Source organism: Varroa jacobsoni, unplaced genomic scaffold (genome assembly GCF_002532875.2).
Source record: "Varroa jacobsoni isolate VJ856 unplaced genomic scaffold, vjacob_1.0 scaffold_793, whole genome shotgun sequence".
Classification (NCBI taxonomy): domain Eukaryota; kingdom Metazoa; phylum Arthropoda; class Arachnida; order Mesostigmata; family Varroidae; genus Varroa; species Varroa jacobsoni.
In genome coordinates this window covers 422,402-447,677 of record NW_019213695.1, presented here as the reverse complement: position 1 = coordinate 447,677, position 25,276 = coordinate 422,402, and the positions used below count along the sequence as shown (strand labels likewise).

The 25,276-nt window shown below is 40.8% G+C and overlaps 2 protein-coding genes and 1 long non-coding RNA gene across 11 annotated transcripts in view; 1 reads left to right on the top strand and 2 right to left on the bottom strand.

Moving 5' to 3' along the window:
- Positions 1-77: 77 nt before the first annotated feature.
- Positions 78-10,695, bottom strand: LOC111263844 (uncharacterized). Its single transcript, XM_022839263.2, has 10 exons — positions 10,513-10,695; positions 9,355-9,461; positions 8,938-8,986; positions 8,399-8,535; positions 7,477-7,705; positions 6,992-7,184; positions 6,407-6,678; positions 5,847-6,067; positions 2,017-2,335; positions 78-1,861 (listed from the first exon to the last, which is right to left on the bottom strand). Exons 1-10 carry the CDS (start codon positions 10,625-10,627, stop codon positions 873-875), a joined length of 2,631 nt encoding a protein of 876 aa, XP_022694998.1. The 5' UTR covers positions 10,628-10,695; the 3' UTR covers positions 78-872.
- A 153-nt stretch (positions 10,696-10,848) lies between these two features.
- On the top strand, positions 10,849-18,846 carry LOC111263842 (uncharacterized). The gene is made up of 4 exons (XR_002682494.2): positions 10,849-10,967; positions 13,762-13,937; positions 17,424-17,586; positions 17,872-18,846. It is a non-coding gene; the product is annotated as an uncharacterized LOC111263842 (long non-coding RNA).
- Positions 11,479-25,276, bottom strand: part of LOC111263839 (uncharacterized) — a 246,032-nt gene continuing 232,234 nt past the window's right edge. For 8 of the 9 annotated variants that reach the window (XM_086969805.1, XM_022839251.2, XM_086969806.1 and 5 more), the window contains 7 exons: positions 23,338-23,522; positions 17,862-18,059; positions 17,026-17,109; positions 16,564-16,734; positions 14,665-14,873; positions 14,212-14,420; positions 11,479-13,976 (listed from right to left, as the gene is read on the bottom strand). In XM_086969805.1, the coding sequence (XP_086825931.1) occupies positions 13,846-13,976; positions 14,212-14,420; positions 14,665-14,873; positions 16,564-16,734; positions 17,026-17,109; positions 17,862-18,059; positions 23,338-23,522 (1,187 nt within the window). In that variant the 3' untranslated portion in view covers positions 11,479-13,845. The remainder of the gene's footprint in view (positions 13,977-14,211; positions 14,421-14,664; positions 14,874-16,563; positions 16,735-17,025; positions 17,110-17,861; positions 18,060-23,337; positions 23,523-25,276) is intronic. The other variant, XR_015312465.1, reaches the window with a different exon arrangement.

Below are 25,276 nucleotides of genomic sequence, written 5' to 3'. Positions count from 1 at the left end.
TATTTTGTTAAAGGCTTATCAACGACGGAACGTACTAACCTTATCGATTCCGAAGACACTTTTAGAAAAAGCTGCTATTTTTTAAATATATATACCCGATAGTTTTATTGCGCTTGACAATCTACTAATACTTAGGTTGACTCAAACTTCTGTTTTTCATCAAAAGCTTGTCAACCAAGATGAACCCCGGGATGGGGGAACATTGGTTTACAAGCAAAACAAAGGTAAGCACTTTTGAACGTCGACGCTTTTTCGTAATTCATAAGCTTTCAAAAAAACTGTCTGCTTTTGTTGCTTTATTTTGTTAAGCACTAAAGGACACGTACATTACGCAATGCAAGCGCAGCCTAGACGAAAAGATGTATCTAATCGTTAACATACCGGTCATCTCTCTGACTGAGTTGGTCTCCGGACCGTCTTCCAAAATTGCATGATTTATCTACAAATAGATGACGTGGCCAAAATCACGATAAACATAGCAAGCCTCATTAGACTTTCCGTACGTACTAGTATCGATATGTCTTGTTGATTGACGTTTAACACATAATGGTTCGATGCTCGGAACGATGGCGGTAGCGCTTATCTTGAAATCAGCCAATACAGATATTAAAGATATAGATTTTGATTATTGGACAAGCATTCACTGAAGTAATGAGACGTCTACATGCAAAGGTCGGAAATACAACTCTGAACAAGTTGATATTTTGAATGCAACACACAACAGCTAAAAAAAACGACAGTATACGATAGTTATCGTAAATATGGACCCGAACGACGTAACATTTATAACTAAGCTGCTTATTAGAGATAGGAATATTAAAATCTAGAGTGGTTAAAAAAAGGTGCAACCCCAACGCCTTCGAGGTTGACCCTCAGACCTGTGTAGAAATGTATCTTTCTCGTCGAACTTTGTATAATTTTTCATCAACGTCCACATAATTAGTTATTGGCTTTTCCTCATTGGATAGCTGCTTCGTTTTTTCCTTACGCCTAAACTTGTCTTCGTCAAGCGGAACGCGGATGATATTCTTGTCGTGCTCCATAAGGTAGTTGCCTATTGCGACCTCATCCCTATTAAACCACCAATCAATCTTAACAGGTGTTCTTTGGTGCACGTCCAACGCCTCTTTCATAGTGGACACCGCTTCCGATCCGGTCTCTGCAGGAGCTGGTGGGAAATCGGTCAGCACGAACTCGTCATCGTCTTCCGGGCTTGCTTCGGCACTTTCTCCCCACGTCTCTCGGGCTTGTTCATCTTTTTCCTCGTTGGATGCCAGACGGGTGGTGATTCTAGTTTTTGTTGCACGAGACTGGTATCGTGGAGAAAGAATTTTGGGGTTTCGTCTCTGGATATGATTTGTAGACATGAAAGGTACGTGAGACTTTGCGGTTGAAGTCTGTACGACTTTATTGTTTTTTGTTTGTTTGGAAGACAAAGGTGTTTTTCCGAGATTTAGCTGAACCGCTAGATCCGAACGCGCTGCTTTTTGTGGATGCGTTTTGTGTTCTGGAAATGTGTTTTCGCGGACGGAAACATTCAAACTGTGATTCGTAATTGGGCTTTTCTCGAAGCCAATTGTGACGGTTGGAGAATTCTCGAGGTAGGTAGAATCTTGTTCAGTCTTGTTCTTAGTGTACATATGCCCCATTTCGTGTGAACGCGCTGTATTGATTTGACTGCGGTGGTATGGAAATGTGGTAGGTAATGAATGGTAATTTTTTAGGTTTTCCAGTCCTTGTCTGTGTAACTCGTCCCAGTCACCGTCGAAAATGCGCACAAACAAGCTATGACTTTCGACAATTGCTAACATCACGCGGTCTTTCATATCAGGCCAGAAGGGATGTACGAGGCGAGCTGAAACTGAAAGCATGAAAACCAGTGATTACACATTCGATTTTTATGAAAGGGTTACACATCAAACAACATTTGGTAGCTTATGCACACATATACTCGTAATACGTGTGTATATATATATGTATATATATATGCATATCTTAATTGAGCAATACACCTACTACGTATTTCCGTTAATCGCGTGAATTCCAAGTGATCGACCCACTGCCAAACCGAAACCGTCTGCTGATACGGGCTAGACACAACTAAAAAGTTCAGACCCATGTGGCTAATCTTCGTAAGCGATTCCGCTGCATAGACAGGCAGCGAACGACTTTCGACAAACACATCGAATTGTGATTCATAGCGGAACACGGACGCCGACTCACCAAACGATTGTTTGCCACTAGCAAATACGCAAAGGACGGAGTCGTTTCGATGTGTTGGTAATAAGACAACATCGGATGCCCCACGAGTGGAAACAGTATTTATCCGCTGAAACTGATTGAAATGAAGTTGTTATACATCTTTGGCAAAGTACTCATACATCCGAAAGGCGCAGCCTCGCCACCTCAGTACTCTAGAATATTTCAACATTTTCACTGCTTAAATTATCTCAAACTAAAATTTAGAACTTATACCTTGCAGTAAGTCTATGAGTGGATACAGTTTGAATCTCTACTGATTCTATCGCTTTCTTAACTATAGGTCATCTTTGTCTCGGAGTAATGATTTGTTGCGCTAAATCTCAGTGTAGATCACTATAGATTTAGCTTACAAAGTGCGTTTCAAAGCGACCTGTAAGTGGGTGATTACTTCGGGAAGCATGTCTTAAATCACCACACTCCACCTTTCCTCCAACACTCTTTTGAATCCCGTAAATGAAATCTGTAGTATAAAGGTAAATAATAAATAACTTTAATTAAACATGCATCAATTTTTCAGCTTCAGAATTTCTAAAGGGTCTTTGACTAGGCCTATAAGTATCGTCATATAATTTAATTTTCTCTTCCCAAATCTCGTCCGTTACGGCCCATATTTTATAGGATTCGAATTTACCGTCCCGAATTCGGTTTTGTTATTTTAATGGGACTCAAGAATATGAACTGGACTGAAAGAGGAGATCAAGACTGAAGAAATGATTGCTTCCGTAAATAAGCAAATCGTCTGCATAGAGGAGAACCTTCACCAAATGTCTGGGGATCTTTAAATGAAACTGAAAAACGGCAGGGGCAGGCCACAATTGCAGTCTGGGATCCGGAATCCCATCATCGATTGTAACTCATTGCTGTTAAGTTAAGCGCGTTCGCGGAAACGTCAGGGTCGGTGAGGATGTTGAAAGCTAAATTCCTTAAAGCGAAGTCGAAAGCAGCTTTGAAGTCTACAAACACCGCCTAGGTGTACATCTGAGAGCTACTTAAAATTCACTTCGTATTCACAAAATGTACCTTACACGTCGCTTTGATCGAGTGCAAAATCCCGCGCCGGTTGGCTTGAGTCATTCTTGCCTTTTGGGATAACGAGAAGTGTTCCATCTAGCTAAGGAAAAAGAAATAATCCAGAACAAAGACGTTCGTTCAATGTAGCGGTCCAACTCAACGCCAGCTGTACGGCGGCCTCGAGATGTTCATTCCAGATACTTTTCCGATCTCGCTGTTTTCTTAAGCCTAGAATTTCGAGCACCTGAGTGTAAAACGGAGAACTTTTGGCACAGCTTTTTGCGCTTGCTCGCTATTAGTTTGTTCCACGCTACGCTACGCTAAGCGGTGAAACGCCTCGTAATACAGTGTTAGTAGATTGAAATGCTCTAGCGAGGTCGATGAGTACCGCTAAGGCGATAAACACGACGTAGGCCTGCGCAAGCTAGGTCATTTATATAGCTGATGTTCGGCTTGTTATAGGAATGGCTTTCTGTTGTTTTAGGTACTTTGCACGTTGGATAGCATATATCTTTTTGGCTGATCACGTTAAACCCCGCCGTCAGCGGCCTTGCTACAAGTTGCAGTGTTGGCAGTAGTCTAAAGGTAATCGAACCATAGCCGATGTCTCCTGAGGTGGGCTGGATAAACCGCAGGTTCCGTAATGTTAACGAAAAAAACGTGAATAGGCCTCAATATCAACCGAGTTTGGCACTGGGAGGACCTCATGAGACCGTTTCAAGAGTTTCTCCTTGAATTCAAATTACGCGATGAAAGCTAATTCTTCCTAAAGGGACCTTAAGATCTAATTAGGAATGGGTACCTAGAGCTGTCCTCCTTCGTGGAGAGAGTGATTCTTTCTGATGTATTTGATTTTATCGCTGCGCGAATTTGCTGTAAAGGTGTCTATGATAGAGGTTCCTGCACGACTGACAAACGTTGATACCGTCGTGGAGTTAACTATCTAGCTTTGACGTTCCATTGGCGTCTTGAAGGGCCGACGAGCGGCTCGAGGCGGATTGATCCAAGCATGCATTGAAGTCTCCTGCCACGACAGTAGGAGTGTTGGAAGTAGGGCCTGCCACGGCCTTTCGCTTCTGCGCAGAATAATGGTCGGAGTAAGATTTTGGTAAGTCAAATGGGCTGGTTGCCCAGCTTCATTGGCTCGGATTTTTAGGCAAGCGCGAACCTAGCAGAGTTTCACTATTTGTAAGCAAGCCATAGTCGACTGTATTGGCGTACGGCTCTGAAGACACCACTACGTGGATGGAATTTGCCATTTTCCGAGAGTTATGCACGATAAACACAGAACGATGTATTGGATAGGCAATTTTGTTCAGCAATATTTGATGGATAGCTACCAGCTTCATTGCCGTTGAGCTGTCATAATCTCCAATGCATTAGGGGGCAGCATAATTCAGGTAGTTAATGCGCCTTTCTTAGGATGTGTTGCCATGGTAATTCTAGTTGTTGTTAACGCGCTGTTTCATAGGTTTAGTTGGGAAAAACCTAGATAAGTCCAGCAAACCCCACAGGCCTAGTTAATAATCGATATAAAGTAATGTGGCATAAACTCTCAGGGCTGATAGTCCACAATGTAAGACTGCCCTTCGTAAAACTAACGGAACTAAAGTGGGCTCAATTACGGCGTGGGCCCTTCCCTGTATCGCCGTCGTAGTGACAAATCACCGTTAAGATCCGGGGTGATGCAGTATACATAGTGTAGGCACTCAGAGCCACAGACGGATTAAGAAAGTCTCTGGTGCAGCAGGAAATGCTCAGTCGGTATCTAATCTGGTAGTCTCTGCACTTTGCGCCCGTGTATCCGTCGAGCCGTTAGTTTAGATAACTGAATTCTACCCATAAGCGAATTTTACCGTGCAAATATAGCCGTATCAATGCTAATCATATCCTAATTGCGCTGTATTTATACTACGTAAAGCTTCATTCGACAACAAAGACTATATGCATATAAAACGATAACTAAAACCATATGATGAATATGCATATAAAGTTCTGTAGGGAGTTTGATCACCACACGATTACGTGATGGTATTTTTCTTTAATCTGTAATTTTTGTCTTTTGTTTTTTATGTTAAATCACCCCGACAACCAACTGACGGTATTGCAACGTAGATTATCCGGGAGGGCGCCCACGAAATAACTATGCTTATTCCAGTCCCTTGCCGTAAACCACGAACTGCAGACTCACACCGCGGAGCATCAGCCCCCATGTGTCACTGGCTCTTCAACTTGATTGCGAGTATTTCCAACAAGTCTATTGAACGGCATAGTGAAAATACGCAATAGTAATCACCTGCCAAGGCTAAGGCTTGAACCAGCGGTGGCCGCGTATTCATGACCACCTGGCAACACACTCAAAGAGAGCCATACAGATCACATCGCTCTCCATGTGATAATAGGGCTTTCCATTTGTGAGGTAACAGGACACACAAGATAGATTGTTTTCCTACTCGTATAGCTTAAGTGGTTGAGTTATTTGAATATGAGCCAAGACCCATCATTTGAGTAGCCATAACAAAATAGTCTGTATTCTCCACAGTCTAATAAACGACACACGATGTAGCACACACCCTTATCTTCTGGTTAACAGATTCCATAGCTTTTAGACGATAGATTCGCGATGTCCTGGGTGTTGTGCCAGTTACCCCGTTTCGAGCAACGGCCAAAAATACTGTTGTAGAAGTTGACAAGACATCAATGGCTGTAATGCCTGGCATCGACCATGATGCCAGCACCGAAATGGAACCTGAAGGATGGTATTCGGAAATTTGCAGCTCGCTAGATGTTTTGCCTAAATGGAGAAATGCCGATTAGTATAACACTGGTATATGCTCGTAAGTTCAGCTAAAGAATATATTCTATAATGACTGTTTTTGAAACGTTGTTGAGTATTTTCATTAGAGCAATATTGGTTGCCTTTCCCGTTATTTAAATATTGTACAACGTAGTAAAAAGGACATGGCAGAGCTATCATTGTAATGCGACATGGAAAAAAAAGTGCATTTCTATTAATCTATAGAGAATTTTGCGTCACTTATCTAGTCGGCCTAAAATAAGGCACATACTGGATTCATTCAGAACAAATTTCAAGACTAACTGATTTCCAGTATTATCATTACTAAGCGCGCACCAGTTTCGTTGATGCCAAAGACTGTAATCAAACAATCCCTTCCGTGAAACGTAAAGAACTTCGATAACTTCATGTGCACCAAGGTTCCATTAGGATAAATGAGAGATTGTTGCGCGATAACATGTTCAACATCTGTTCGATTGGCATGATTCAAATTTTTAACCAAAATGGTGGTACGTTCTTGTCGCTCAAGTGCTCCACATTGGCCAGCAGCAGGAACATTCGTTGACATGATCACTTCGCGATCTGCCCTCGTAACCACTGCTGACAACCTGCAAAAAGAAGAGGCAGGTAACGGAAGTCCGTGACGGGGTTTTTTTCGAATGGGCCGGATTTCTAGTTCTCCCCACAGTAACGCTTCCATTATGCCTGTTGTTTCTCTATAGATGTCAAATTTATATTTAAGACATGGTCTATCTGGCTGTAATACAGGCTCACCTTAGACATAGGCACCTATAAGCATAAGAAGCAGAGACACCTACAACAGCTAAGAGGTGCTAAGGTGAGAGGTAACAAGGCACACAAAATCGATCGTTTTTACTAAAGACTTAATGTTCAAAGCTCGAAGTCGAATGTTAGTGTTACCTTTGGTCGAAGAATACAAAACTAGGTCCACGTAGTAAGCCCGTACTGTCGACATGATAAATGAGGCTGTCATGATGATCGCAGCAAACTGGTGAAGTTTCTGGACAGGAAGTATTGCGCACCGCATGAAATATCAGTGAAGGGGTCGGGATCGTGGGACGAAATGACAAAGGTACAGGCAAAGCAGATGGCGCTAAAAAAATACAAAGTATCAATCTCTAGTTGTTGCGGTCGTACTCGTTCAAACTAAGCGAAGGTTTGATTTTGTCGTCGCTATTGATTCGTGCATACGGTGACGATTGCGCGGCAATTGTTACTAGCAGTCAACAAAGTGAAATAATGAATAAATGATGAGAAAGTAACGTAACTTCGGGTGCTTTGGCCTACTTGGTAGATCTTATTTGTGCTGGCCCAAATCAGTTAGCCTTATGAATACTACGCTTTACGTGTCATGAAAATAAAGCCATTTACATAAAAATGCTTACCAGATGATATATCTAGTAGATATTTTGCTTCAGTAATTATTGTCTGTACTTCAACGAAGATGCTAATAGGTCGCTTCTTTGGTACAACGCCGTTTGCAGCAGTTCGTGTTATCTTCTGCATTTGAACTGCACTCCCAAAGGTTCGGGAAGGTCTATTAGCGGTAACAGTTTGTCCAACGTGAGAGCGGTAAAGAGGCCAAGTCGTTGACGTAGACATTTTACCTATATTCTAACCACGGATGGAATGTATCATCATGCTGATATATTTCGAACAGATTCAAACCACAGCTAAACGCTAGCAGAGCTTAAGTAAACCTAGGAATCGCGCTTAGATAAGATGAAACACGATAGGATTCGTAATCTGTAAAGCATACGCTAATATTTTCTACCCTGTCACAGTTACTTCAACGTTTTAAGGGAACGTCTCATTCACACGTGTATGTACTGCCGGATTCCTTTAGTTTTAATTATCTGCACTCTGTAGTTTTTTGTAGTATAGCAACATTCTGTTGAAGAGCAGAAAGCGATGATAACCTCTATTTCACTCTACGAATTAGACGCAAGCGTTTATTGAAGAATAGGCATCACGAAAAGGCCAGGGGTTCGGATAATGTTAAGATCTAGTATCGCATTGATAAACATTGCCCACTGTCATCTACACGACAGAAACGAATATTCCCACTAAAATAAGTGGATCAAATATGCGCTAACCTTACAAAACCCGGCCAGCCCTGCTGGCTTCATATAAAATCGAGATAATCGCTTGCCGCTGATTATCCCAACCGAGCGGGTGCAAACAAATCCATTGCCAAAAATGGAGAATTTTTGGGGGGTAAGCGATTCATAGTTATGTAATTAATTAGTTTAGATTAGTTGATTTAGACATATAACGCTAGTATACTTCGTTTCCGTAACTACATACCTGTACAGTGGACTGACTTTCATGAAGTTTAGGTAGTATAGTTTTTCTCCCTCTGATTTTATATCTATTGAATGGTGTCCATCCTTGGTCGGTCAATAGATATTCCTGACCAGAAGGCCCAGTGTTTTTGTAATTTCCTACAAGGTTGATACCGCGAAAGTAATCACCAGTTCATACCCATATGACAGAGGATTTTCTCATATGGTTCATTAGCAACGTTTAACTAAACTTTACTGTATTCTAGGCAAGTGCATTTATATTGTTGCAATTGTTTGCCATGAAGGAGTTTTATTTCATTTTTACGTGCATCATTTGATTCCCGACTAGAGTACTTAGAAGTGTCGTTCGACTGTACCTTCCTTCTTGTGACGAGAAGGCATGCAAAAATACGCCATGATTCACTTACGCTTCCAAATAATATAAAGAGTTGTTCAATACGGTGAAACAATAACCCTAGGGTCTCTGCATACTGACTCAATTCCTGCTTATCTTAGTCGAACGAGAAACAACAGTAGCGCATAGTAATGATGATGAGATACCTGGAGAAATCCTGCGGTGCCGTCTAACGTTCTGCGGTGGCCGACAAAGCTGAAATTACGTCAACGGCCAGTCATGGGATCCGTTTTTTAGTTGCGCTATTTTGCCACAGTCCCACGTCGGCGCTTTCTATTTTGACAGCTTGAAATGATATACGTCTACCTTTGAGTTCTCGAGGGACCTACGCTTTATTGAAGTCACATTCACGCCAGCCATTTATCTAAACTAATAATAAAGCTAAAGTAAAGCTAATAATATAAATTTCAGGATGAGACGAGACAAAAGTTCGTCCGTTAAGGGGTATTGGGCGTATTCTTCTTTAGATAGAATGCGTATCCATCTAAAGGAAATGAAAAGAGTTCGAGATGACACCGGCTTTCAGCGGCCCTAACAGAAAACCATGTCAAAGGTAAACATACCTTTGTATTGACGAGTGGTCGTAGCGGGATACTGTAGCGTATACTCAGCCGTAGCTGGTCCCCGTGCGGTCTTCGCCATTGAGCCGATGGACTGCGCTGCGTGTTGGCTATACGTACACAAAAGAAGTCTCACTCGTTTACCATTAAGGATCTACGTTAAGCCATATTTGTGTCAAATATAAAAGTCACTGTAAGTTTAATCGACGGCTCTCGAGTACTTTGCAACAGTCGCTCTCGCTAATTTCAGCGCCGTCTAAACAAATTTCTTAGCTTAGTTGTTTGTGCTCCACTGGCATTATTGTATTTCGCATTTGATATTAGGTTTTTCAAAGCTAAATCAGCATTGCTTCAGATGACTAGTTCCCAACACAAAATAGAGTCGAGATACCACTGGGTGTAGACTTCTTAAGTACACCCTAGTTTTTTGGTAACACACACTATCACAGGACTAAGGTAGAAATCATGGCATAAACTTCGCAAGATACGCAAGCACTAAAAACGTTGGCCTTTCTGAAGTTCTACGATGAAACGAACGTTATTACTAGGAATTGTGCCGAAAAATGAAGGTACACTTCTTCGGAATCCAATATTCGCTCTGTGTTCTATTGGGCCGTACTGATAAGGTCAATATCTATTATGCTTTCTGTTTCTTTCGAACAATGCACCCTCAATCGATTTTAGACAGACCATTTTAACCACACGTTGAGCAGAAATATAGCCAATTTTTCGTAATCGGTTATTCTACATTTAACTTAACAATGAACACGCTAATAAATATAAACTTATAAAACAGCATTTCCAAATTTCCTAAACAAAAGATTTAATTACCTATTTTTGCTGCTTTTTTGTAGTGCTTCAGTAGCTATAATTTTTTTATACCCTTAGGTCGAGCTGAGTGATTCGTGAAAATCCGACTTCAGGACACGCATAGCCTCACGCTTCATGTCATATTATGCATTATCTTAAATGCGTCTGATCTGATTAGCGTATCCGGTTAGCGTACCTCAACACTCGTTGGAAGTGAACTTATCGGCGAAAACTAATGGGTGGCTGTACGCGTACGTAACTGACTGATTCATTAAAACGCGAGCTAACACACTATTGACTACCATAGTTAGTTAGGGTCTGTTCGTTTGTAAAATCAAAACTTTCAATTACCTTTTAAGGTGTATTGTAACGATTTAATTTCAGTATAAGTTTGCACCAAACTTAAATTAACGCTACTAAACAATAGACCCCATAATGGCAGCATAACAAAATTGTAAGTTCTCATACTTTATTGTTATATTGTATTCGAAAATTAGTCAAGCTCAAGAGGCTTTGAGGGCTGGACGAAGCTTGCCGAACAGCCACCAACCTTATTGACAAAATCATGACGAGTACGTGCTTACTTAACGTTGCAAATAGCACGTTACATCTTGTAGACGACACTGGCCCACGTGCATGTCTATGTAATGCCCCCGAAACTGGCTAGATTTAATGGGAATTAAAACACCAAAATGTAAAGAAAGCGCAACGCGTAAAATAGTTGAACGCCTAAATTCTCTTGTGATCCAAGCATGTTTAGAGTGCTGGATAGTCATGAGTTTCCATCGTACAACATCATTGCACAAGTACGTAGCATTTGTCGCTGCACTTAATAAAAGCCTCCGAGGACCTTAACCCTGGGTTCTATACTTACAAGAGGTTGGCGTGCGATAGAATGTCATCTGTCGCATAAACTTGCACTAGTATAGCTTGATTATAGTTTCAGCAAGCGTTCGAACGAAAAGCCTTTTTTTCATTCGCGAACTCATTATAATTTGGAAGCGGCTAGATTTGTTCAGTACTGAAAAGGAGAGCTATCGTCTAGCATGACAAATAAACAAATAGTTTACTACAAGGTAAAAAAACATACGGTTAGTTACCTCGCGGCCTAAAGGCTGTCCAAGTTATAAACCTCGACGCTAATATGTAAAGTCTAAGTGTTTAACGAACGTTTACATACGAATATTCCAATAAACGTTTTTGTTTGGCATCATATCTATCCATATACTATACTGTGCTATGATATTACACGACCACCTGTCAGATTCGGTAAGACCTAGGCTAGTCTACATAATGGCAAAGGAAAATCACAGAAAGCTTGTTGGCGTAGTCATTTTATTATTTAGATAAATTTAAAGTATCTTTACAAAACTTTTAACAAAAACCATATCATCCGCAACGACACCTTATCTGAAGCATTACGATCTCTACATCACACGACGTGTTCTGCTCTTTTTCCCTTGACACCTCCAATTGTTGATACGCATTTGTAGTGAGTTCTACATCGTTTACGAGTGAATTCACAATTGTAGAGCTATTGTGTTCAGTTCAGCCCATTTCGTTGCAGATGATCAGTTGTTCGGTTTATTATTTAATTATTATTATTATACACATATGTAGACAGGCTATGGGTTTCTATTGCCCGTGTCGTCTGCGCTTTGTCTTCATCTATCTTACTATTTCTTAGTAGTTATATCATTATGCTCAATAATGACGCTGCTGATGATTGTTATATTACAGTCATCGTTATTCTTGTTATTATTACTATTACGATCATTTTTTTTTTTTTTCGTTCGTCTAGTTTTTTTTCTATACTGTTGCCACTGGTTTTCTTACTGACGTCTGTTTGAACATCGAGACGGTTCAGAGATTATACAGACAATGTTAACATCATTGTGTGCGATTCAAAGAGAGAACTTATATATATATATTCTCATTTCATGTGTCAGTTTCTTTTTGCACTTTTAACATTTGCCAACAATGACGCCGAGGAACTCCTAGTCGTCTCTGAGAAGCTTTTTAGTCGGTTAAAAAAACAGACGTGCGGCAGAGAATAGTTACATAATATCGCCTGGAAAATAGTACGGCTGATTATTATCACCATTATTGATACCAACCGTGTCATAATAACAGTAGTAAATAGCAAGCAGTTTCCCTTGGCCATGGGAAGTCAGCTTACCAACCAGTCTTTCTTTGCAGAAGAAACTTACTCGTCCTGAAAATGAACGCACTGGCGGCCTCGATGTGCCTAATCCGGGGCCTGATCGTGTTCTCCCTTTGCCTTTTGCTTTTCTTTAGGCTTTAACAGTTGAACCAGCGGCCGTCACGGTAACTAGGGTTTCATTCTTCTGCAGCTGTTATTCTCACCGTAGTTGTCACCGTTGCAATACAGATACAAAAAATAGATTGGTGCATTATACAAAATATATAACCTAGTGTTTATATTGAACAAACATCTTAGCGTTAGCCTCTTTTTCCGATATCTTTAGAGGTTATGCATCTGTAATGAGCTTTGCGTGAATCATGCTTTAAATTCTCTATAGGCTGCGCTCACCTATCACATGTACGCTACCATAATATGGGTGTGAAATGTGTGTTCAATAAATATCCCACCACGTTTTGGAAATACGGTCTCTTCAGGGTCCTGCAGGCCTTTTCCGTATCGCTAGCTTCCATTATATGAGTAGTTGTAGATCTCATATGATGTTGTCTACTTAATAAAGTTACTTCAGAAATTATCGCCCACTATTACCGAATACGTCTGGGCATATCCATCATTTAGCGTAGCCAATAACATTCTGGATGATATCTCATAGTATCATTAGTCGACTATTGGTTTGTTTGCATCTTCTTTCATCAGCCACTGATTTGCATTACGCCATGTGGAAGCAAACATTAAACGGCTCAACTAACTAACGCAGGCACTATGTCGGTTTATATATGGTTCGGTTTATTGGTTTATCTGTTTGCGTAATTACTCATAGTGATATCTGTGGCATCGCCAGTAACAAATTTCGCTAAATCATCGATCGCTGTTCTGTACACGTTTGGCACGCAAGACGGGCGTCTCGGGTTTACCATTCTCGGACTTTCCACCTTTCTCTACGTTGCTTTTGTCTCGTATTCAACTATAACTGTCAGGTTCACATCACGCATGCTGCCTTCGTCACGTAAGGTAGTCAGCGGAGTGATCCGAACAAAGTTACCGTTACGTCTGTATGTGTATGTATGTATTTATTATGCAGAATCGGTCAATATGATACAACACCACCTGCTACTGCCGCTTCACGCTTCTGGACGCTATCCACAATTGGCGTCTATGCGCGTTTTCTTCAATATTTCTAACGTTCACAACGACCACATGTAGCAGTTGCAAGGCTATCGTCGTCCTTGGATCTCTTCTCGACCCATTCATATCGCTCCTTCTTTTTCGTCGTTCCTGAGCTAACTGCAAAAGGATACTCGAACCTAATGTACACATAATAGCCTTCGTTATATAATTCTGCCACAGATCAATGTTTTCTCCATCGTTACGTGGCCGGCTGGCGCTCATATTGTTGCCGAAATATTATTGTGTCGTTGCTGTTTTCTATCTTTCAGGAGTGTAGCTGCTACGCTCGCAACTCGTCAAACTGAACGACGATGGCTCTTCATTATGCTGCGATGTTAGCGGATATCGTTCAATTAATTCATGGAAGCACGTAATAAAAGACAACCGTCTACCCACTGATTTGGCTTGTCAAGCATTTGACGCCAAAGTCGAATCTCTTCGCCCTGTGAGTCCATCCAATCAACTAATGAATTCTGGTACTTTCCTGTAATAGAAAATATTTTCCCTAAAATTAGCGAATGAAATAAACGCAGATAGCATAAGCAGATGTAAAAAGTAAAAGTTATCCAAGGGAAAAGTACGTCGGAATCTTCTCGCGTGTAATCATATATCTTTTTATTGAAAATGTTTTTTTTTTGTTATGAAAAAGAACTAGGTGGGGTAGAATTGATTCATTGCAGTGAATTATTAAACATGCTATTTGGACAACAATTACTTACTAGTTCCTAACGATAGTCGAACCCCGCCGAGAAAATCGTTGGAGGTAATTTTATCGTAGTCCCAGATAGTAAGCTCAAGGGCACGTTCGCGCAGTTCGGCCAATGATACGTCGTGATACACGAATGGATGATTCCAGACGGGAGTCGTTGAACGACGTGCCACAGCTGTCTTCTGTTTGCTACTCTTGTGCCGATCCGGAAGTAAATAACTTGTATCGCGTCCAGTAAAAATACAGACATCATCGAATATAGAAGATTAGTTAACTTTGACGACTCCTCTTCGTTTTCGAACATCAAGTAGGCATATAGGCATAACCTCGTAAGCTAAGCATGAAAAGGTGACGGTACATGTAGCAAGTACGCAATAACACATACAAACAAGTGGTCAGTGACCTCTCTCATTCTTATCGCCAATTTAAAGTAATACGTTATCAGGATGCTACGAGTACGCACCATTTGCAGAAGGGATCAGAGGTTCCATTCGATCTGGTGGCCTGCAAATTCGAGGCTTCCTTAACGATGACGTGCAGTGAGCCTTTACCGGGCCGATGGTCATGAAGAGCCCACTTAAGAGATAACATTAAGTCACCTCTGTAAGCGCTTCCCAACGGACCTCCCAAACCTCCACCGATGCCTAACGATCCATCATCTATGGCATCCACCTGTAAACGAACTCAGTGAGTAAAATTCTATGAAGTTCTACTAAGGCCGCCTCAGTGGCTGTGTTCCAGTTCCACCGACTCCATAAACTCCATAAACTCTATATATCATATAAAGAATGTCATCAACAATAAATCAATTCGAAGGGCTCCACTTCATGTTTGCAAAGATTTTAATTATCCACTTATAATATTAGTTATATTATATAGGATAATGCCTGTGCAACTATTTTGAATGCAATATAAAAGGAGAAATTTAGCTACCTTTCGAAGACAAAACTAAAGAGATCTCTATATCACATTATCGTTGATCTCTCGTTCTCTTGTACTTTCCCGTTAGTATGTGTGTGTGTCTGTGTATAGATATCGCCACTGCTGTTAATTTTTACGCTATCATTTTTTTTAACTATCTACAGTATCGCAAAAAAAATCAATCAAAGCAGTTGTTGGTACTGCACTATGACAATATCATCCGTCGTTAGTGGAAACGGAAATGTTGGCAACAGAATATGGCGACACAACTAGCTTCCACAAACAGGTTTTCTCGCATCTATGTATCGCTGCGGGAGTTTAGGACAGCGGTCCAGGCCTCTTTCTACGAGAGGCTAAAAAGTTCAAATTGAAATGTCGATGTTTTGCTCTTATACGATCCCAAATCTGTATACTTCGAGAAACCCGTCGACTATAAAAATGGAATCAAACGCATTACGCCAGTTTAACTTCGAACACACATTTCTGGCACTATTTCTCATTCTGCAAATTTCGATATCGGAGAGCATATTGAGGCATGCACATTACAATACCTCGAAATTTGTGAAATGGCTAAGATAGAACTTGTTTGTTAAGGTAACTTTTGTTGAATCAACGCTTTAACCTGTTATGCGCGCGCATTTTCAAATAGATCTATATAAACTGAAAAGATACCGACTACTTGCACACAGCAGGGTGACAAATAGTAAACACTTCGGTAATATAGTGGTGATATATTGGCAATTAATTTTTGATTCGAGAAAATATACTGTAAAATAAAGCGGGTGCTATTATGTGTTAAATTATTCCACTCTTATATAATATTCCAGCAATGCCGCAAATGTAATTAGGCTTACTTGATCCTTTTTTCTCACGAGATTTTTATTGAGTAAATCAATTTCTTTATAATCCAATAAAGGTAGTGTGAGACGGTCGAAATGTCAGAGTTCTACAACAGTGTGATTGCCAGAGAAGCGGTTAGCTCGTGAAGCTTAGTCGTTCCAATTTCAATCTTGGAAATAAACCGCGCTGAAGATTTGCATGAAGTCGAAAAAAGACCGCGGTAAAATCCAAAGTCAAACGACTGGAGAAAGCTCCTAGTTGAGCCTGTCAGATACCGATGTTTCTGCTCTCGCTGAAGCAGAGACTTATGCGGGGAGAAGTTTGCGATGCGGAACTTGAATGGAGTGGAATCTTCCATTGTTTATTTATTATATAGTTAAAGTTCTAGTTAGAGTTGGCGATTACCGGTTCTTCTTATGTAACATTTCGCTAATTAAAATGTTTTCAAGTCATATTCAGAGAAGCTGCACAGATAGCAAGCAACGCCAGATGCTGTAGGGTAGTTAAAATACATAAGATACCATTAATAATCGTTTTAAAGCAAACTTATAGGAAAGACGGCTATATAATATAGGTGTCTAGACCAAAGACAAGCTCTTACCCTTTTCTGCAACGGGTACCAGTGAGAAGTATTAGTTTCAAGCATATCCGACGAGAGGTCCTTCATAACTTCCCCAAGGAAGTCGTTTCGGCCGAACATATCGCAATGCCATACCGAAAGCCACAAGGTTCGAGACGTCAACTCGGTGCGTTCCACCGAGAAGCGCAGCACCTTTGAAAAAACAAGCGAAGATGAAAAATGGTGGGCCAGAAATACGCCATGACGCGACCGCATCGAACTACAGCAATAGCTTTTTTTGGCGGTGTCGCAATTTGATAGTCGACCAATCTCGTAGCCTCACAAGCAATTCTTCCATCAGAAATTTCATTCATCCATCAGAGAAAAACAGTGCGAAACAACTGCAGGCAAACGTTTTTCTGAAACCCGTATCTATAATAACGATCGCTAGAAGTGAACGTGAGGAAAGTGTAAAGAACACAACGTGTTCTAGCACAAGTTTACCTCGTTGAAGACAGGGTTAAGCGTGTGTTTCCGTACTTTTGTCTTGCGTTTTCCAGATTTACTACGATCTGGTAACAAATATACCTGCAAAGAGAGCGAATCATTTATATATACATCTGAACTCGCTTTTTATTAAATGATGCAAGAAGTAAATCTGATCGGTGAACCGCAGTTGCGAGACGTAATGTTTACGTGTTAATGTGTTAAAACGTCTTTTTCAGTTGCATTATTACCCACGGCGTAACTAATCTACTATCTAATTATCTAATAAATAAACTAATAGATAAATAACTATCTAATTGACACTAAGCAATTTAAAGCAATTGCTTAGCATCAATGAGATAGCATCCCAGCGCGTGCAGGTTATCACTTTTTTCTGATCTGTTGTTTCTTTTCAGTTGAGTGTGTTCTTTAGAGATCAGAGTAGGATTTTGCTGATTTCGATGATCCTCAACAGTACGGGTACCAACTTCGTGCTAGACCTGTGTCAGTTTAAGTAAATGGTCGTTTGGTTTTAAGAGCTACCGCCGAGTCTGCGTAGAGCTATGATGCTAAGCAAGCGTAAGATACATCCGTTTTCTAAGGGAAAATGTATAACCTCTGTAAAATTCATTATCATTGTAGCTTCTGAAATGTTCGTCATAAGTGTGCCGTTTTATAGATAGCTTGAGCTGAATCTCAAAGGACGTAAAAGCAAACTGCAGTATCATTCTGGCATAAGTGGTACTCCACGTACCAGCCGAATTTATCAAATGACTAACATAAAGACTTTTCTTTCCAACTATTATATTATGAATGCAAGCTTTAAAAGTCCTAAGGCTGATGTTAGCGCTTACCTTGACATAGGGATCCGATCGATTTCGTTTCTCATCGACCGCTGCGAGATTTTTCGCTTCGCGTATCAGGACATTAAGGACGCCCTGCTGGAGATCGTACGAAAGACCAAAGTTGACTTCGCCGGTTACAGACACGGCCCCGTAACGACCACCTCCAGCTGCGGAATATACCGATGTCATACTTTCCGAACGACCACCCTGAAGACGCAGGCGTCCATCACAGCATGCCCAAGATTGGATGTACATTAATTTAGTAAGAAGCAGAGAAAGATGCATTTGCTCTCTTTACAGGACGAATCAGCAGTCATCAATACTCTATAACTATTATTATTATTATTATTACGACTAGGTCCTATCCAGCGGACATCAGCGAATGCGCTGTTTTCGCCAGTGTCAGACACTGATTTGTGTAGTATAATAATAATCAAGTGACATCGCTAACGATTCTTCTAGCCTGGTCATCATGAACTAGGCTTGTTTCCGGCAAGCTTACGACGACAGCACACATATGAACCATGTACGTTATGCGGTGTCTTTTACCTTTGGACGGTAGTTCGCGTGACCGAATAGACAGGTAACGATCATCACTCGTCAAGGCGTCCAATCCAAGCTTCCACGTAGCCTGATTTAAAATTTTATTAGCTCTATCGGCCAATCGAGGCTTCATAAGTAGTTCCAAATATTGAAGGAGTCACTCATGAATAGAGGAATACGCGACAGGTAATGCAATTTATTGCTCTTTCCCTTCTAGCTACGATATTGAGATCGGTATTCATATTTTAATCGCCCCCAGTCTGGCTTGTTCCCCTATAAAACCATCGATATATGTAGCTATAGCATTTTGGAACGGATCTGCTTGTCCTCTTCTTTAGCAGCAGTGTACAGGAAATTTCTTCAGGCTTAACTGCGATACTTGAACATGATATCGCCCAATTGTATGTTACGACAATAAAAAGTTCCAAGTGAAATGTCTATGTATGTGAAACGATGTCACTTTTCTATATGTGTGCAGTTTATCGAAAATTGAAATACGGCCTGCCTATTAAAGTCACTTCGTCGAGTTTTTTTTCATACGACTTAGAAAAGTGACTCAGTGAGTGGCGTCTTTTACCGAGCACTACCTTCTAAAAGGGTATATGTACTCGATATCAACGCCCTCTGGTAAAAAAAAATACAATTATCCCTTTTGATCCAGGTCCTCAGAAAGCTTACCCTAGCACTTCAGTGTTTCTTTCCGAAAACCAACGTTTAGCAGAATGCGTCCTAGTCGCTCAATAAAAGGTACCGATAAAATCCGCACGTGAATGTAAAGAAAATCAGAACGGTACTACTAGGAACGTTTTGTAAAACGTTTGTGTCTTTTCTCTGTAATGTGAAAATTTGCAATAACCAATAAACCGCATTGAAATGTGTCACAGTCAAAGCAGTGGAGAAAATGTCCATCACTGCTCTGTAAGGAAACAAACATAAACATCTTCATTCATTTCGACGCACTTCCATTTGCTCTGACATCAGCTGCAACAGCAGAGCTACCAAAGACTTCAACCTTCATCCTTCTATATAAGCTTCGTTTTTTGCTAACTTTTTCTATAATAAGTGGCGGTGGCAACATCGCTAATAGACGCAATAACAACCATTTTGTCTGTGTAACGCCTCCGTATCTCATATAGAATTATGAAAATACGAAAATCGTCATTATCTCTGCCGTCAATGAACCTTCAATTTTATACGGCCAACATCATCACGATGATCATCAGCCATAATCTACATCTTTGCCTTTTTTTCTATCCGATTGCAGTTTTGCTTGCTTAGCAGGACATGCACATCGTAATATCTTCCAAGCTCGTTACTTGTCATCGGCGTTATTGTCAAATTTCGCTTCACACGATTCACTGTGAAGGGCAGGCGGTGGGCGAGGCAATACGGGCCGCCTTGGGCACAGGCGGGTTAGCCGGAGGATTCAACGCGAGCTCATTTGCCCCCGTAGCAGTCACAGCAACAGCCATCCATCTTATAACGGCCATGCGGCATTGCCTCGCCAGCAGTCGTTGATTGTTTAGCGAGACACAAGCTACCGCTGGCGACGGTTCCTTCGCTACCCCCAGCCCCCGTCTGCATACAACAACCGTTGGCTACTGCGGTTGTGACATGAACTTGCTGCTCTTGGCAATATTTAACTTTCACCAATATTCGCTACTGCTGTTTGTACTGCCATTATTACTACAATCGTTACGGCTATCATTCGGAAATTGTTTTCAATTTGTAGTGTTAGCGTGACTATGTGCGTCATGAAAGCACATGTATTTTGCACCTGCAGGCGTGTCAGCGTGCTTGACTGGGCACATTTGATGGTCCTTGAAGTCGTCAAACACTAAGGTATTGTTATCATTTTTGATGTTGCCACTGCTGCTTGTCTTCTTATAAAAGAGAAGCCGATCGTCGGCACAAGTAGACACGCAGCAACAGTGCGAAGAAAATCAATAATCGCGCAACGTAGAAGCAATATAGGCCATCTTGCATCGCCCTGTGATTTTCGATATCTTCTCTAAAAACAGAAAAACAATGGTGACAGCACTCGCACGAGAATAACGGCGGCTTCAGATACCGAGCGGCGGTATATCCAGCGTTTGCAACGTTCATTGCGACGATTGGCGCCAAAGCTTCGGCCGTCGTCTTACCCTTCTATCGACAAAAACGTGTCTGTCGTTGATACGTGTCGCTGTTAAAATAAATTATGTTACGGTCTCAATTAATGCTGCTACTGTAGTTAGCGTGAACAATTATTGTCCACTCCACAATGCGACATCCTAGAGGAGCACAGCAGAGGTAGATACGAGTTTCGTTCGTTAGAACTTGACGGCGGTACCAGGCGACGATGTCGGCTGCAAAGTGGACCTTTTCCCTATTCCATTTGACTGAACGGTTACGAAGAGGATGAACTAGCGCGAGTGGAAGTTGGTATTCGTATTTACGACTAAAGGCTAGCGAGACGTTTTTATTTAATTTCATCCTGTTGTTTATAGCCTACTCGGGCATAAAAATGCTCATATGATCATAACTGAAAGATCGCCTTACGACAAGTCGCATGGGACGATTAAATGTTGTAGATAAGAACGCTTCTTTTGTGGTATGCTACGGTAGGGAAGAACTATTACGTAACTACGTCGCAGTACAAAATGCTTACGTCTGCCTGGCCTGTGTGTGTATGTTTTTGTTTTTACGTACCGCGTATTCAACACACACCCGCTGCCAACGACAGCCAAATTAATGCAATTAACATTAGACAACATGTGAAACCACTAACAACAACGTTACGATGTCGGTTTGCTACAAACGGCACGTTTTGTGCATCAATCACCCGATGATAGTGATTGTGCCGCTGAGAAGACCTGCTGGTCTAATGTAAGTATTCCGCCCCGTTTGCCATGTCTATACATAGATGCTAAAGCGAAGAACACTTGTGTTCATATATATATATATATATATATATGAACGCTGCATAAAAATAATACCTTGTAACTTGGGATCCTTAGTTGTAAAAATTCTATTTGCGGGTACTGCAAAAAAAAAAAAAAAGCCATACTGTATTTTGCATTGACATTCTTATATTTTACAAGTTCTCCATTTAGGCCTTTGAAACCGGTTAGCAGTGTGGACTTCGTATGACATTGAAAATGTGATAGTAATACTGTTTCTTATATATTCATGGCCGCTGCTTATGAACCGCAATACATTGTCATTTAGCCCAAGGCAAACACAGGGTGGGCGGTTAAGGCACATTGTCGTGTCAGCGTTGATAACGCCGTGGTCCTTTACGTGAAAATTACGCTACAACAGGTCGAAATCGTTATATTCGGATTTTTATCTAAATTTTACTTGAGATAATTATTCGACGAACTTCTGTTAGGCACAGTATTTAAACACATGCTATTGGAGCCATTATCACGGAAGGCCCTTCTACTTTCATGCTTTCTTAACGAAATTACTGCACTAGCGCAACCCCGCAAATGTTTCAGAGAGTTATGGGAAATACAATAGATTAAATGCCTAACACCGAAAGTGGCGCTTGCTATCATTAGGAATCTGGCAACCATAAGATAACCATGCTACATGTTCAAGATAGATTCAACAATCGCCATGTTTAATCTTCGTAATGATGCGTACAAATTTACCCCACCCCACCCCCCTTCCTTCGTTCCTGTGCTTCTTCATTTTCCCCGGAACTGCTTTAATTACAATATTATAATAAACGAAATATAGTGCATGCTAGCTAAAATCGATCGTTTTATAGCTTGTTGGATGTTTAAATCCCGTCGCTTACGCGGGGAAAGTCTCACTTCTTTAATATTGGTCTGTAAAGCTAAAATCTATTATTTATTTTTTTGGCACACTAAAGGATAGTTTCTCTCTGCTAGAAAAAGGATTCATGGATATCATTAGAATTGCTTATAGTGATCGTTGACTCAGGGCGGAATAGATTATTTCAAGAGCGTTTGATGGTAAAAATGAACAGTAGTTTGATATGGCTAGTAGCATAAAGAGCTGAGAAAACGTTCACGCTGAACGTATACTGCTCCACCGCAGATACACTATTAGCCATTAGATAAACAACGATGTAGTTCTTAGGAAGGTAATACCGGCTATTCTATGTTAAGAATGACGTAGGGTCTAGGCCTGAACAACGGAGTCAGTAACCTGCCTTAGCAGGAAATACTATCCAGACGACTTGAAATAAAATTTTGTTATAAATATATATATAACGTCTTTTTCTTATTTACTTTCGGAGTCAGAGGTTTTTTATGACCATGAACCAATTTTATTTTTGACAAGTTTCGAAAATCAACTCGAATCGAGACTAGTGAGCAAGCGCAGTCCTGCCTAAGGACAACAGCCGAGGCAATTGTCGCTAGCTACGTTACGAATAAGGGTTGGGTGGCACCATGCCATAACGTAATTAGCTTCTTGCACAATACCTAAGTACATCAGATATTATATGGACAATTAGTAATGCAACCCGCTAAACTAGCTGTTACGAACGCATAGTGTTCTAGTTCAGCCAATAGATTCTCAATTGTCAAATCTGTGACTTCCGGTCCATAGATAATGAATATGCTAGACTTAGCCTATTCAACGCCGCTAAAAAATGAAGACAACCCCGTATGTTCATTCCTATATAAAGACTTGTATATAGACTGCTCATAGAAAAACAGAGAATCCGAACATCTGCACTTCACACCATTATTATTATTATTATTGCTAACTAAATTATGGTAAATTAGCGCACATAATAAATCACATTATTAGTAAATTATATTGTTAGTATTAGTAGAGCACGTTTAAATATATTACCTCAAAAATAAATGAACCGCTCATCAAACTGCGGGACGTGAAGCAATTAGTTGTATATTATTTAAATTCACTGTTTTCAATCATTTGAAATCCGAAAGCTGGTAGAGCTTGAGACTATAAGACTTACCGGATGGTTAACGGTGGTCGTCGATCCCAATGTGGAGAGGCTGGTGTGACTCTTCGAGAATCCACCCAATTTATGAAGGTTGTCGCTCGAGGAAGCGGAATCTGCGTCCGAGCCGCGCCCCCCCCGAACACGGAAGCGTGCGGAGCGTAAACCTGGCGACCCTCCAGGCTCGGATGCTTCATCAGCTGCATAAAAGTGAAACCAACGAAAATTGTTAGAAAGTCGATTTCCGTGGTTGCTTATAGCAATATATATATATATATATATATATATATATATATATATATATATACACAAAGGAAAGGTAAATCGTGCACGAGTGGAACCGGATGGCTTTGAAATATCACCTATGTTGTAAACGAATCATCTTATGTACAGAAATAAATATTTCTTCTTGCCATTTTTTTGCTAAAAATATACCCGTGGCAAATGGTGCAAAAAGCAAAAGAATATCTATACCCAATGGCGTTCGCACGCAGCCTTGGTCGTATAATGTCGCCTCATATAGGTGCGTCAGTTACGTTTCTAAAGCTGTTTCAATATATAAAGTATATATACGACATTTGAAATCAAAGCGCCAATCATCTATTTTATTCAACTCCCATGTCCATAAATCCGTTACTAGCAATCACAGTTGATCGTTAAATCTTCCATAAACTTGTTCAAAACGAAGTTATCGCAGGAATTTAAAGATATTGTCAAATTGACACAAAATAGGGTGAACAGGATGAATTGTACTTTTCATTGCCACCAATTGGCCTGTCGCTGACCTCCCTTAACCCTTAAATTACTATAGTCATTCTATAATAGTCTCTTGTTTAAGTGTTCGTTCGGCGTTAGCTTCGCCAAGAAGCTAACCAAAGTGTCAACTACAAGTTCTAAAAATACGTGATACGTCGAAAATGCAAAGCAGAAGAGACCTATGTCTGGATGTAAAGTAACCGAAAACCTCAGCTTTGACTGATTGGGGTAGAGTATATCGTAGGTCAGGTGGTGGCAGTGTATCTGCACTCACTTATCAAACACACGATGACACAGATTATGTCGAAATGAGTCAAATAATTTTAGAATAGAATAATATTTGCCAACCCGACAAAGTCGCACCTCAGTAGCAGAATGCTTGAGTCATTTAGCACTCCGTCGCGTCGCTCTCATCCGCATAATTAAAAGTTTCGCGAGCTCATCTTTTCCGATACTACAAATCAATAGCATTACCTTCGGACGAATAAAAGTCGCTAACGAACGCCTTGCAGAAGACCAAGGTGAAGACCGATCGTGGAAGAGGGTGAGCTTGTAATACGCTATCACAACGATTCTAAATAGCGGCAAAAAAACAGGCTCTTAGTTCCGTTCGTTCCTTCTATCCGGTTCTTCACTGCTGATTGTGCTCCGTTTACAGTGGTTGAGAACTCAACACTCATGACATCTTTTGGCAATCGTCCGCAGAAAATCTGGACTCCGACAACAATGGCTCGTCCTAATCGTTCTGCTTCTTCTGCCTATTTGTGATAAAAACATTCATTTCCAGTACAGCCACTACTGTTGCGGTGGTGCAGGACGGTTATTGCTCCAGCGTATATTTTATCATTGTTATGCGATCAGGAAAAGTTTCACTAATACCTGAATTAGTCCTGCGTGCTATTTTATGTGAGCAACGCCGTTATCGTCGCAGCTATAAAGGCGGCACGTTGGACTTAGGACCACTACTCGCTAATGTTAATCATCCTTCTGCTGTAATTTATATAGATTTACAGCAACAGCTTAAGCGGTTTGTGTGCATTTACCGCTAGATTCGTATAGGTACGCCCTGACGTACGGGGCGCTAAGTATCGTCATTAGCGTCGTCGTTGATGGCGGCCATTCTGTACGCGTTCATACTGGACAACTTGCGTAACTGTATCGGGCATAGCCGTTTTCAGCCGAGGAAAAGAGACACAGC